Raw genomic sequence first — 13,975 nt, forward strand, 5'->3', positions numbered from 1 at the left:
TTATTTAACACTAAGATTAAAATATGCAGCATATACCACTCTGATATTACTGCCAACCCACTGCCTCATCTGCCTTGTACTGAGTCAGATCGTTGCTCCAAGTAGCTCAGTGCTGTCTATACCAAGGATGGTCAAACCGTGGCCTTGCAGATGTTTCGGACCACAACTCCCATCTTCACCGACGACTGGCCAAGCTGGCCGGGGCTGATGGGAGTTGGAGTCCAGCAACTGGAGGGCCACAGGGTTGGCCGACACTGACTGGCTGCAGCCCTCCAGAGTTTCAGAGCCAGGGGTCCAGCCCTAGCTGGAGGTGCCAAGGATTGAACCCAGGACCTTTGGCATGTGAAGCCTATGCTTCACCATGGAACTACACCCCTCCCTCATAGTTGACAAGTATGAAGGTTGTTTTTTTAAATAAAAAAAATTAATAACAAGTTTAACAGCGTAAAGATTTTTTGTTATTTTACCTTTGCTCCTTGATAAGGATAAAACTTAACTGTTGGATATGCTTTGATGCCAGCAGATTGACATGTATGAGCATAAGCTTGGCAGTCAACTTTCCCAGCTTTCACTTTTCCTTTAACAGTCTGTGTGTGAGAGAGAGAGAGAGAGAGAGAGTTCCACATCTAGTTCCATGCTTGGCAACTAGTTTCACTAGTAGGCTACTTTGAATGGCAATAGGTGGGCTGCCTCTTGGCAAACTCCCTCTCAATGGGAAGACCATCTCAGCTGACCACAAAAGATTACATTGTTGAGCTTCTGCAGCCAACCCAACTTGGTTAACTGCTGGGCTTTGGAAGGGAGAATTTGAACCAGAGAAAGCACATACATGTGAAGACACTTCTACATTTTTGTGGTGGGTTTGTTTTCTGGACTTATTTTCAGAGCCGATATTTGTTTAACTGAACAGGTAATGACTTGTTGATGCAGGAAGATCAGACAACTTACCTTTGCTAGAATCTCAAATTCTGGAGCAAAATTTTGGCAGGGGCCACACCAAGGAGCATAAAAATCAATGACCCAATGTTCTTTCCCATTCAGAACTTTGTCAGTGAAGCTCTGAGGTGTCAGATCAAGAGACACCCGAGGCAAATATCTTGAAAACGAAAAAGGATATTAGCATTTCAGAGTTATGTAGTTTTTGGGGAGTTCTTTATCAACAAGAAAAAGCCCTATTTGTGCATTCTACTCACGGTTACCCAGCCCATGAGTGGGAAAGGGAGGTCACACTGTGTAGCCTCTCCCCCTGGTGCCCACATATAGGACTCCAAATGTCTGAAGAGAGCAGGGAGCCTTCACGGTCTGGAACCCTGAGTAATGGGGGTTTCTGATAACATGGAAGCCTGTAAACAGGAAGGCTTATTATCTCTTCTTTCAGATATGTGCAGTTCCACACATGGATCCCAGGGGGAGGGAGTACCTAGCATGGCCCACTTCGTGCTCACATATTGGTGTTAACTCCAAGTAAAATGACCCAATAGGGTTCATATTATCACATTCATGAATGAGGTCAAACACGTACTGTTCTCACACTCAACTCAGAAATGTCCAAACAATTTTTGAGGATTCAGGACCATTTCTAAGAGTATCAGCTTTGCAATCTCCCCAATATCAAGGGTCAAGAGAAAACATGCGTTTCTACACTGTTATATCTTTTTTGTTTCATCAGCAAGCAAGAAATTACTTTCAGCAAGGCCTTAAACCACAAAAAACTTGAGCCATTAAAATGAAACCTGTTTACACAATAAGCGTACAAAGAGGAGTCACCGGACCACATAGGCCACCGGGTCACATTGCATTTGACATGAGCTGAAAAAGTTCTATGCCCATATTGATCCACATGCGTATTGCTCCTCCAAGTGAGGGAACCCCCCCACAAATCAGGGTCTCCTCCTTGCATGGAGCTCCCTGCCCCCACATGTATTATTTTAAGTGAACCCCCTATACATTGTGAACACATCTTAATGTAAGAACTCACCCTAGTGCCCATCTCCTCAGTGAATGGGCATCTCTGTGCCAGCCATTGTAGCTACTGTTAAAAAAAAGATAAAAGCAAAGGTCAGAATAGCCCTTAAAAACAGCCCAATGGGGACTGAGCATGGTAGGCAGACACAGAATGCTGACTACTGGGAGGGGGGCAGGGCGGGGGATGGAATGGAATATCCTGGGATAAAGGCCTGTATGTATACTACAACATAACATGTGTTGAGCTCACAGTCTTTATAGCTGGAGTTCCATATAGTCATCATTAATAGTCACAGATGTGGATTTATCTAAACTTCTGGCCATCAGCAAATTTTGTAAATTAATCATTGCATATAATTGAATTCTCATTAAATTAGCAAACACAGCTTTCTAAGCAGTCTACCAGGCATATATAGGCAACATAGTCTGTGCCTGCAGATAGAAGGGTTTAATCCAAAATAACCTACAACAAAGAACTCCAGTAAAGCACTTCAGTTGTTTTGCTAATTTAGTCTGTTCTGGTGGTCAGATCCATACTACTAAAAAGGAAAATAAAGTCACATATTATGCTTGTTGTCAGTAAGAATAATACTATTTGATTACTACAAATCTAGGATTGGATTTAGCTTGCATCACTGAATAATATATAAACTGCTATTATCTTCCCTGATGGGTTTGTGGGGAAGCTGTAGCCATCCAGATGTTGTTAGACTCCAACTCCCATCAGCTCCAGACAACATGGCAACGGTCATGGATGATGGGAGTTCTGGAGGGCCTCTATGATGTCCCTGTATTTTAATATCTGTAAATATGGTAAGTGCGGGTTTATTAAGTGATATATGGTAAGTGACTGAGTAAGAGGGGGGAGTACATGGGCTAGAATGCTGGAGAATGTTGGATGATTGGCTGAGTGTTTGAATGGCTGAAGGTATAAATGAGAGGATGACAGTGGAGTTGGGGGGGAGTTGTTGGCGATTGGTTGTGGAGTGTGGATTGGATTATATTTGGCTGGTATTTGGCAGAATACATAAGACTGGAAACATAAAGAGTGACACTAAATGAAACCATACGCTTGTTGAACATTCCTAAAGTAATCTTTTTATTACCTGGTGTTATCAAATCAATACTTTTATTGGTTTACCTGAAGCCTGATCCTTGGCTGGGGATACACAGACCAGAAGGGAGGGCAGGGTAATTACCAAGGCTGGAGGGAAACAGTTTCAAATAAATGGTGGCAGCGGTGAAGGGAGATATTGTAACATCGTGAAGTATCCAGAGCAACCCAGGATTGTATGCTTTATAGACAAAGATACAAGGGGGTTGTGGACAGCAAAGGCACCCAGACACAAAGTAACAAGCCATAGGGAGACTAAGGCGAAGTCTCTAGCAGTATTGTTTACAGGGAGTGACTGGTGGTGCTGCCTAGTAGTGGGATCTTGTGAGATCTGTGCTAGGGTGAGCTAAAGAAAAATAAAAACTACATTTCTCCCTGGTGGGAGCCACAGGTGGGAGCCTGACAGATGGTGCCAGTGGGAGGAACATTACAGCCTCCAATTCAAAGCTTGCTTACCAGAGCTTGAACAGAAGGCAAGTATTTGAGTATTTAATAATTTAAAAAGCAAGCCAAAATGCAATCTAAGCAGTTTGCATGACTCACTAGTATTGATAAGATGAAGCTGATTTTTGCGGGAAGAGTCTTATTTCAGGATACCCTTGAATGTTTTCTTGATGACAAAGGGAGAAATGTTTTTGACAGTCCACACTACCAACTGCAATCAGTCCACTCAGCAACTGAAATAGGAGAACAATGATTCAACTATAATTGCAAAAATGACTGCAATAAAAATGTTAAGTTTTTATTTACAGGTGTGCAAACTTGGGGTGTATGTGTAAACCAAGGTCTTAACCATCACGAAAATAACTAAGGGACTAAGCAGTTAGGGTGGTATTCAATGCTAGTTCTACTCAGAATAGACATGACTAACAGGTTCATTAATCTCCATGGGTCTACTCTGAGTAGGACTTAGTTGAATCCAACCCTTAGCAATCAGATGAGTATAGGACATGGTGTATACGGAGAAGCTTACAAATATCATTAAGGTGAGGGTCAGCAAGAGAAAGCTTTATTGAAAAATGGTCAACGTTTGTTACATTTTCAATGTACAAACAAACATTGGACTGGAAGTCTTGTGAAATTGTAAGTTGAAATATTGGTAGAAAGACAACAGTGATGGAATTTCTATACTTTTTCAGCAGAGGGAAATGAATAAATGAGCAAAAGTTTGGAAAATTTGTGGATATCTAAGACACTCTGGAATATCCATGGAGATATGTCACCATAGGAGAGTAATGCAGAAATGTCTTCAGAAACAAAAGGGATATGTTCTGCAAATCCCCAAGTTTTGTATGTTTTTACTGACACTGGGCATTGAAAAGAAGTAGTTATTTGATTTTACCCTGGCCATCCTCTTCCACTCCGGCAATAAAGCTTGGCAAGGACCACACCATGGAGCATAGAAATCAACCATCCAGATTTCATTACTCTTCCTTTTCTTCACTAGCTCATTGAAGGTCTCAGGTATTAGAGAAACTACTGATGGGTTCATGAGATCCTAAGGCACAGCATGGAGACAATTTCATTTAGTCTGCTTTCAGAATATATGGAAGGATAGATCAAGTCGTGTAAGGTGTCAAAGCTCAAAATCATATGCCATTTGCTTATGGTACTTTATAAAGAACATTGTGGCAACTAGATTGTCTAGGCCAGGAGTGAAAACATGTGGCCCTCAGCCTAGTTTCAAAACTTTGCCCTCTTCACCTCCACTTTTGGCTTTGTTGCTGCCCACTTTTTGCTTCTACTAATCGCTTGCATGTGGTCCCAAAACTGATTACACTGGAGGGAAAGCAGCCCTTGAGAGAAAAAAGGTTTCCCAAGGTTGGTGAGGAAACAAAACATATCCTGCTTAGAGGACGGTTTGTAAAATTATGGGAGATGGCAATTTGAACAAGTCAGCTTGGTCTGTTTGAGCCAGCTAGGGAGCGTGTGCTTGTACAAAGGTCTAAACAAGACTGGAAATGATTAAAGCAATTCTGAAGTGATATGCAAATTGCAATCCCTTTCTTTTCTATGTGGTAAAAAAAAGAAACAAAACTGTTATTTATAATGGGGAAAAGCAAATTGTAACTGTCACTATTATAAATATACAGCTTGTAATAATTTGTTGTCTTTCAAGTAACAGAGATTTAATGGCAATATACATTTTATATTTGTTTTAAATTTAACAAAATGATTTTTTACCAAAAATAAGAATAAAGGGTTAGGAAGAACGATGCTAGGGTATCAGTCCAGAACACATCACATTTACATAATTAAATTTAGGACTGTAGCTTTCTATCAAACTCAACACTTTGAACTCAGCAGTAAACAACATCCTTTAGTGGGGCAACAGAAAGTTCCCAAAATTACACAACACCTGTTAACGATTACCTCGATAAACTCCAAGATCTGCTCAGAAGAGTGATGTCCTTCATATTCGTGAGTATTAGATTGGTTGAATACCACAGTTGTTGGGTAAGCTCTAATGTTGTGCTACAAAATATCAAAACAAAAACACTTTCAGAAATCAGAGAATCAGAGACCCCTTTATAACTTCAATAGATTTCTGGCTTTTCATTCAGTCCTTTGGCAGGTGAAATTCAGGTAAGGCTGAAAACTTAAAAAGGAAACCTCTGACATCTCAATAATTAAAAAGAACTGTGAGAGATAGAAAAGGCTACACAATGCAATACCAAGAAGGATGCTGGTTTACTTTTTAGATAAAAAGGGAATTTAAAAGTAATACTGTTTCACAATTTCCTGCAATACAGAGATAATGGGCTATATCTTATGTGGGTAAGATTCAGAGTAGGTCGATTGAAATTACTAGGCATGATTACTCCGAGTAGAATGTAGTTGGATACAACCCAACGGTCTTTAATTTTTATAAAGTGTGGTGCTCTTTCACTTAAAAAAAAAGAGGTGGAATAAATTAAGTAAATAAGGAATCCTTTCAGCTTACTAGGTCTCAAAACTCAACTGAGTTTGCAGGTAGTTTGTACAAAGAATCCACTGTCTGAAAATCCAGCTCCTTTTGTGTCTGTCCATTATGTATTATTTCCTGCCACTGAATAATCATTCTTTTAAGCCAGCTTGAATTCCATACCCAAATTAATTAATTCAATTAAGACATATTCTATGCCCATTTCCTGTGCATTTTATGGTATTTTCTTTGCAAGACTCCAAGTTCATAGAGTATCCAGGATTTAAGAGGTGGCAGCAAACGACCTAGCAAAAGTCATCTTACAGGTGCTGTAATTAAATGGGCATGTGTATGGGAGCTTTTGCATGAATTGGGGTCTGAATAATTGTCATCACTTTGATTAACAAATGACGGGGAGACCACTTTTCAAGGAAAGATTAACCTGGAACAAAGTTATGTGTATGAGGAAAAGATATTTATACTTGCAGTTTACCGTGTTGCAAATCCCTTCATGAATGGTACAATCTAATGTACCAAATTTCAGTTGACCATACAGTTGTTTTGATGCTTTTCTCAGTTCTGGCAGCAAAGCTCGGCAAGGAGGACACCACTAGAAACAGAGAGAAACAAGCATATATCTCACCAGGTAGGATAAATCATTTATTAAATTCAATGGTAAACTATGGTTTTGTATGATATCCAAATGCCACTGGAAGGGTACCCCAGGAGCCATGGGATAAAGTAGATGTTCCTTTTTACCTGTAGGGAGGGAGGCAGAGAAGGAGGTCCACCCTTGCAAATTTCCCTGTGGCAGGTACAGAAAACTGGGTACCTCTCAGGAATGCATTAGATATAAAATAGATAGCCTTGCAACATGGCATTGGCTATGTCTTCCATTACATCCCTTCCTCCTCCGATTTGAAGGACAATTTGCTTACCAGATAACTATTTTGAAGCAGACCAAACTGCTGTGAAAAATACAGCAAAACTGTGGATCTAAACATTTCTGCTTGGAAAATACATAGTTATATTAACACAGTGGGCAGGATCCAACACTGTGCAAGTGGACTTTCACTCATGCAACAGGGGTTCACCTCTCCCCTTCATCTCCTGCATGTTTCCAAAATCTGCTCTGGAAGGTCCCTCAACCCCTCTGGAGCCTATTCTGAGGGTGCACAAGGGGCTGCAGGAGGCGGGGGAGGAGAGAAGAGGAAGGTGAAATCTTTTTGTGCAAACAGAAGTCCATTCCACTCACGTGTGGACAGCTTTGGATGCAACCCGGTATATTTTAGCAAATAAATGATATCTATAGAAGAATGTGGAGCTGTTATAGTTACAGGTGCAAAGAAGTCAACAAGCCACGGCTCCTTCTCTTTGCCAGGAAAATTCTGAGGCCCAAGTGTGATGACATGGGAATTCACGCTCTCCTTGGCAAAAGCCACTAGGTCATATAGAATCTTCTTCCCTTCAAAAGGAAAAGAAAAAAGAAAAGGAAAGTAAGACTTGGTGTGGATAGCTACCCATTCTTTGTTTGGCAAAGCAGGGTAGAAAGTTCGGGATGGGGAGACATGTCTTTTTCTGTCTAAGTAACAGGCAAAGGGACGTATCCAATTAAGACACTCTGAGTGGACCCACTGAAATCAATAGATGTAAGTTAGTCATGTCATTGATTTCAATGGGTCTACTCCGAGAATGACTTAGCTGGATTCAACCTCAAAAATATACATATCGAGGAGGGCTGACCAAGTTTTACAAGATCCTCTCCCTCCCAAAGTGGAGTAGATATGTTTAAGTATCAGTCAGCCACGTCAGATACTAATCACTCACAGCTTAGCAATGCACAGGATTATCATGCCACCATCCTCTTGAATTCTACAGCATACAGGTTTTCACTTAAAGTTATGAAGATAAAAATCAGTGGTCTTTGTGAAAGATAGAGGGGAGACATTTATTTATTTGAGAGCTTATAAACTGCTCTGCATTCAACAAATACTCAAGCAGTGTAGAAAAACAATATAAAAATAGACTAAAATTATTTATTAATTATTTTATTTAAAATATTTCTATCCCACCCTTCTACCCTATAATAGGGCACTCAGGGCGGCTTACAATAAAATTGAGCCCGTACATAATAAAACCGTACACAATAAAAATCACAAAAACATTAAAATAAATTAAAATACATAAAATGCAATTAAGATACATAAAATAATATATACATATACACACACACACACACACGTATATATGCATATATAGGGAGTGGTACTGAAGAGACTACTGAGGTAAAAATTAACATAGAAGGCATAAAATCAGTGTCAGACTCTACCTTCAGTCCCTCCCAAAAGCTCTCCGGAATAAGATCATTTCCAGAAGTCTCCAGAAAACCATCAGGGAGGGAGCAGAGCGGGCTTCTTAGGGTAGGGTATTCCAAAGCTTGGGGGCCACAGCTGAAAAGGCTCTCTCCCATGTGTATGTCAGTCTAACATCTTTCACTCCAGGCACGTAGAGGAGACCAGAGGCAGATGATCTTAAATCCCAGGCAGGTACATACGTGCATAAGCGGTCCCTCAGGTACATTGGTCCAAGGCTTTAAATTGGGCACTTTGAATTGGGCCCGGAAACAAATTGGGAGCCAGTGGAGTTGATAAAGCACAGGGGTGATATGCTCCCTGCGCCGTGCTCCAGTTAACGTTCTGGCTGCTGCATTTTGAACCAACTGCAATTTCCGAACTGTTTTCAAAGGCAGCCCCACATAGAGTGTGTTACAGTAATCAAGCCTCGATGTCACCAATGCATGTGTCACTGTGGCCAAGTCAACTGCCTCCAGGAACGGACACAGCTGGTAGACCAGTTTGAGTTGGCCAAAAGCACCACCTGATATTCAAGCAGCAGGGCAGGATCCAGGAGCCCTCCCAAACTGCGGACCTGCTCCTTCAAGGGGAATGTTTAAAACATGAAGCCAGCAAGCATTAAAATTCTGGCTCCAGAAAATTTAAAGGGGAAAATTCCCAACAATGAAGCACAGGGCAAGGCAAAACGATCAGAGTTGTGAAAGCAAGAATCCTTCAAATAAAAATATATCTAAGGAGCACATGTTACATGGGAATGTATGTAACAACTGCCTCCCACCTTTTAGACAAAAAGTTTAAAGGAGGAACACTTTCGAATGAAAACATTTGACAGGGAAAGAATTAAGTACTTCTCCCATTCCTTTTCTCACACTCATAGCCACCTGAGGCTGCTTTTAATTTTTTTTAAAAAATACTGGACCTATAGATGTTTGTGACTTGTAGTTTCTCCCTAAGGAAGGCTGTGTATACATCATACATTTAAAGCACATCAAAAGCACATTCTCTATCCCGCCCAGAATTCTGGGTACTGTAGTTTACCCCTCACAGAGCTACAATTCCCAGCATCCCTAACAAACTACAATTCCCAGGATTCTTTGAGGAGGGAAATGTGCTTTACATATACGGTTGTGTATGCAGCAAAAGACACATTTACAGGCATCAAAAATTGTAATTGTGACTCTTCTATGCAAGGGTTGCTTACCATGATGAATTTCATAGTTTTCCATTCCCCTTCCTTTAAAGACTGCTACACATGGTTGATAAACATAGAAATCATTACAGACATTTGATGCAGTTAGGCAGTCAAACTTGCCGACCTGTGAAATAAGCATCTATTTGTTATGATCCTAGGATAATTATCCACTAAATATCACAAATATCAATACTTTGTGCAATGTATTTATGGGTTCATAAGCACTATTAGGTTTTTCTAATTTTTCTTCAAAACACAAATACTGGGACAAATATAGTACAGTGGCGCTCTAGACATTGCTGGACTTCAACTCCCATCATCCCCAGCCAGCACAGACAACCGCCAGCGATGATGGGAGTTGTAATCCAACAACTAATCTAGAGGATCACAGGTTAGGTGGAAGAATGAGGGGGTCAAATGAAAGGACAGACTATGTAGCTCTGCAGGCACAGAGAGGGGATAGATATATTAAAACCCACTATAACAGTGGTTCTTAACTTTTTTTAGGTCACAGACCCCTTTGAGAATCTCATGAAAACTATGGACACCCGTAAATAAATAAAAATAATTTTATTACATCAGAAATTGATTTTTTTCCTGCCCAGTTCACGGATCACCTGAAGCCCATTCATGGACCTTCTAATGGTCCATGGGCCACAGGTTAAGAACCCCTGCCTTAGAACAAAAGAAAAAGCATTGCTGCGAGTGGAAGGTAGAACTCACAACAGCTGATACAGTTTGAACCCTTTTGGAATGATGCCCAGAGGAAGCAATTAGTAAATTTAACGCTTGAGTTTCATGGCTCTGGACCCACCATCAAGGTGGAAGAGGGAAGACAATGCCCTCCTGAAGATATTAGCTCAGCGGTTGGTTCAGTGCATGGACATATACCAATCCCACTGGGCGGCAGCATGGGAAGAAATGGCAGAGTCAGGCTTTCTCCCAGTTTGCCCAATTCAAGGAAGTGGGATACATGTTTGATGATAGATGTGCTACAGCCAGGAACAAGTTTGCAAGCAACTGACTAGAGGCAGCTAAATAAAGATTGAAAATGATGAGGCACTGATGAATTTGAGCTGGGAAAACAGATTCCACTGAAGCTTTTTTTTTGGGGGGGGGAGAGTGTAGCATAAGCTAATCTCCCTTCAAATCAACACTGCGCTTAATAATATTCTCACAAGGCAACTTCCTTATCCTTTCCCCTCCCCTACATCCATCCATTTTCACAGGTTCTCCTGTTCTTACCTGAATATTTTCTGCTTTAAGGAGATAATTTAGCTTTTTAAGGTCATGGCCATCTGACCTGCCACTCTCACCAAACTGAAAGAAGATCAGCCACCGATGATGAGCCAGGTGATCCTTAGGAAGGGAAAAAACAAGTAAAAACAAACCCACTAAGTTTTTATTCATATCTATAAGTATCTATAGGTCTATAGAACTGTTGTCTCTACTCAGAATCAAACAAGAAGGTGGTGGTGGTAGAATCAAATGGATTCTTTGATTTTGCCAAAGTTTAAGTTGCTGAACTTTACAATATTTGGGATGGCATAAAACACTGATGTTTTGCCAAAGAGCTCCAGATACCCATATTATAACCAACTAATGTACATAACAGCTATAGATTTATGCATACATCTGCACTTTCAAGCAGATATAGAAATGTCAATGTGCTGAACCGGTGCCTGGTGCGACAATGGACTGGATGAGGGCTAATAAACTGAGGCTCAATCCAGACAAGACTGAGATGCTGCTAGTGGGTGGTTCTTCTGACCAGATGGTGGATGTCCAACCTGTCCTGGATGGGGTTGCACTCCCCCCAAAAGAGCAGGTTCGTAGCTTGGGGGTTCTCCTAGAATCATCTCTGTCACTTGAGGCTCAGGTAGCCTCGGTGGCATGGAGTGCCTTCTACCAACTTCGGTTGGTGGCCCAACTACGTCGTTATCTGGACAGGGATAACCTGGCTTGTCCATGCTCCGGTAACCTCCAAATTAGATTACTGCAATGCACTCTACATGGGGCTGCCCTTGAAGACGGTTCGGAAGCTGCAGCTTGTGCAAAATGCAGCAGCCAGACAGTCCAAACATATAAAACCAATTCTGGCCCACTTGCACTGGCTGCCTGTATGTTTCCAAGCTCGATTCAAGGTGCTTGTTTTGACCTATAAAGCCTTACACGGCTTGGGACCACAATACCTGATGGAACGCCCCTCTCGATACAAACCCACCCGTACACTACGTTCAAGATCAAAGGCCCTCCTCCGGGTGCCTACTCCAAGGGAAGCTTGGAGGACGGCAACAAGGGAGAGGGCCTTCTCAGTGGTGGCCCCCAAATTATGGAATGATCTCTCTGACGAGGTGTGCCTGGCGCCAACACTGTTATCTTTTCGGCGCCAGGTCAAGACTTTCCTCTTCTCCCAGGCATTTTATCATGTGTTTTATACTGTTTTTATAAGACCTGTTTCAAATTGTATTTGTTTTAATGTTTTTAGTTACTGTAAACCGCCCAGAGAACTTCGTATATAGGGCAGTATACAAGTATAATAAAATAAATAAATAATAAATAAATAAAGGTAAAATTTCCTGATTCATGGTGCAAATCAATCTTTACATGGGAGTAAGTCCCATTTTGTTCAGTAGGACTTACTCACAGTAAATGCACATAGGATTGTGGTCATAGTATTTCTTGACACATGCCAGTGTATTCCTGTTGACACAACAGGTCACAGTTAAACATAAATGTAAGCTAAAGCTTCTGAACTCCTCCTCTCACCTGTGTGGGAGGTGGAGAACATGCAAGCCCAAGGCTTACCTCGGTTTCTTCACATCATGCTAGCCAGAGATAAGAAACCTGTAGCCCTCCAGATGTTGCTTGGACTACAACTGACCAGGCTGGTTGGGGCTGATGGGAGGACAAGTCCAACAATATATAGAGGATTACAGTTTCCCTACCCATGCTAAAACTATGGTTAGCATGACATCCAAATGCAGCTGATGTCTCTTGAGAGTCAAGACTGGAATGTTCTTTACCTTCAGTGAAGATGCTGAGATCATTCCAAAATCTGGAAGGTGCTGCATGACTTCCAAATATATCTCTCTTGCATCTAAGGAGTTCAGGAACTGGGGGGTGGGGGAGAAATCACAGCATGAGTTTCAGCCTTTTTTGTATTTATTTAAAACAGATTGCCTAATCTCCTATATACCCAACCAATCACTGTGTTCTGCAGGAGAGGTTACCCTGCAGATACCATCCAACCAGGAGGTCCATTTTGCATGATGTCAGAACCTTTAGTGTGGCAGCACCTACCCTTTGGAACTCCCTCCCATCGCACATCAGAGAGGCGCCTTCCCTATTGCCTTTTCAGTACCTGCTAATGACATTTCTCTTTCAAAAAGCCTTCTAAATGGAGAATGCTATCCCAGTTGGTATCTGTCTTGATTTTATGTATGTGCTGTCATTGTTTGAAACAGTTTTTATATTTATAATTACTTTTATCATTGTTTTTATATATTCAATTATTTTAACTGTTTTTATCCACATAACTGTTTTATATACATTATTATATTGTAAATAACTTTGGGACGCCTTGCGGGAAACAATATATAAACAAATTAATACTAATAATAGCAGCTTAAAAAAATCTTCACCCCCCCCCCTCTGAACAGCTATTAAAACAAGGCTGGGGAAACCTGTGGCTCTCTAGATGTTTCTGAATACTCCAGCTCCCATCAGTCCCAGCATGGCCAAATGGTGAGGGATGATGGGACTTGTAATCCAACATCTACAGGGCCACACAGGTTCCATAATCCTGCACTAAATCATTTCAGGGCATGTTATTGGGGGAGAGCTCAACAGAAGGAAGGAGCATGTAAACATGGAGGAAGAGGGAAAATTATCTCCTCATCTAGTCCAGGCATTGTATTTCTGTCACCCTCCTATCCTGCAAAGCATTTCATGGGCTGCCTGAAATGACCCTGGATAGAAGGGGGGCCTACAGATAGCCCCCCTTCATTTATGAGTTAACTTGTGTTTTTCAGAGTTTGTTTTGTTAACCTCGATCAGTCTTGTGCCACAGCCTGGAGATGGCAAACTTGAAGCTGAAAGGAGGAAAAGGATTCATTCTATTGCTGTGAGCCTAAAGCATCTTAAACCTCCACTTCCATACCGAATGTCCTGAAAATGTATACTGTGAAACAGGTCTATCCTCAAGGTAGCATTCATTTGTAGTTAATGATGGGGGTTTCTCCCTGCTCCTTAAATATACTACTTTCTGTGATTTCTAACAATAAAGACACAAGCCAGAATTCAGCTCTTTGAGATCTTTGGAATATTTTACAAAGCACACTTATAAGCACGTCATATAATATCCTTTCCCTGTAAGAAGGAAGGAAGGAGCCACAATTCTGAACTCTAGGTAAGCAAGGAACCTAGAGCTTATTCACTTTGGG

The 13,975-nt window shown here is 41.2% G+C and overlaps 1 protein-coding gene across 3 annotated transcripts in view; it reads right to left on the reverse strand.

Annotated features, from left to right (window-relative positions):
• The window catches only part of DNAJC10 (DnaJ heat shock protein family (Hsp40) member C10), a 36,666-nt gene that overhangs the window by 4,571 nt on the left and 18,120 nt on the right, over nucleotides 1-13,975 (reverse strand). For all 3 annotated transcript variants that reach the window (XM_061608282.1, XM_061608280.1, XM_061608281.1), the window contains exons 11-21: nucleotides 12,557-12,646; nucleotides 10,776-10,889; nucleotides 9,540-9,654; nucleotides 7,322-7,449; nucleotides 6,478-6,594; nucleotides 5,453-5,554; nucleotides 4,422-4,577; nucleotides 3,623-3,756; nucleotides 1,979-2,032; nucleotides 949-1,096; nucleotides 468-587 (exon numbers count right to left, since the gene is read on the reverse strand). In XM_061608282.1, the coding sequence (XP_061464266.1) occupies nucleotides 468-587; nucleotides 949-1,096; nucleotides 1,979-2,032; nucleotides 3,623-3,756; nucleotides 4,422-4,577; nucleotides 5,453-5,554; nucleotides 6,478-6,594; nucleotides 7,322-7,449; nucleotides 9,540-9,654; nucleotides 10,776-10,889; nucleotides 12,557-12,646 (1,278 nt within the window). The remainder of the gene's footprint in view (nucleotides 1-467; nucleotides 588-948; nucleotides 1,097-1,978; nucleotides 2,033-3,622; nucleotides 3,757-4,421; nucleotides 4,578-5,452; nucleotides 5,555-6,477; nucleotides 6,595-7,321; nucleotides 7,450-9,539; nucleotides 9,655-10,775; nucleotides 10,890-12,556; nucleotides 12,647-13,975) is intronic.

Source organism: Rhineura floridana, chromosome 2, assembly GCF_030035675.1.
Source record: "Rhineura floridana isolate rRhiFlo1 chromosome 2, rRhiFlo1.hap2, whole genome shotgun sequence".
Taxonomy (NCBI): Eukaryota; Metazoa; Chordata; class Lepidosauria; order Squamata; family Rhineuridae; genus Rhineura; species Rhineura floridana.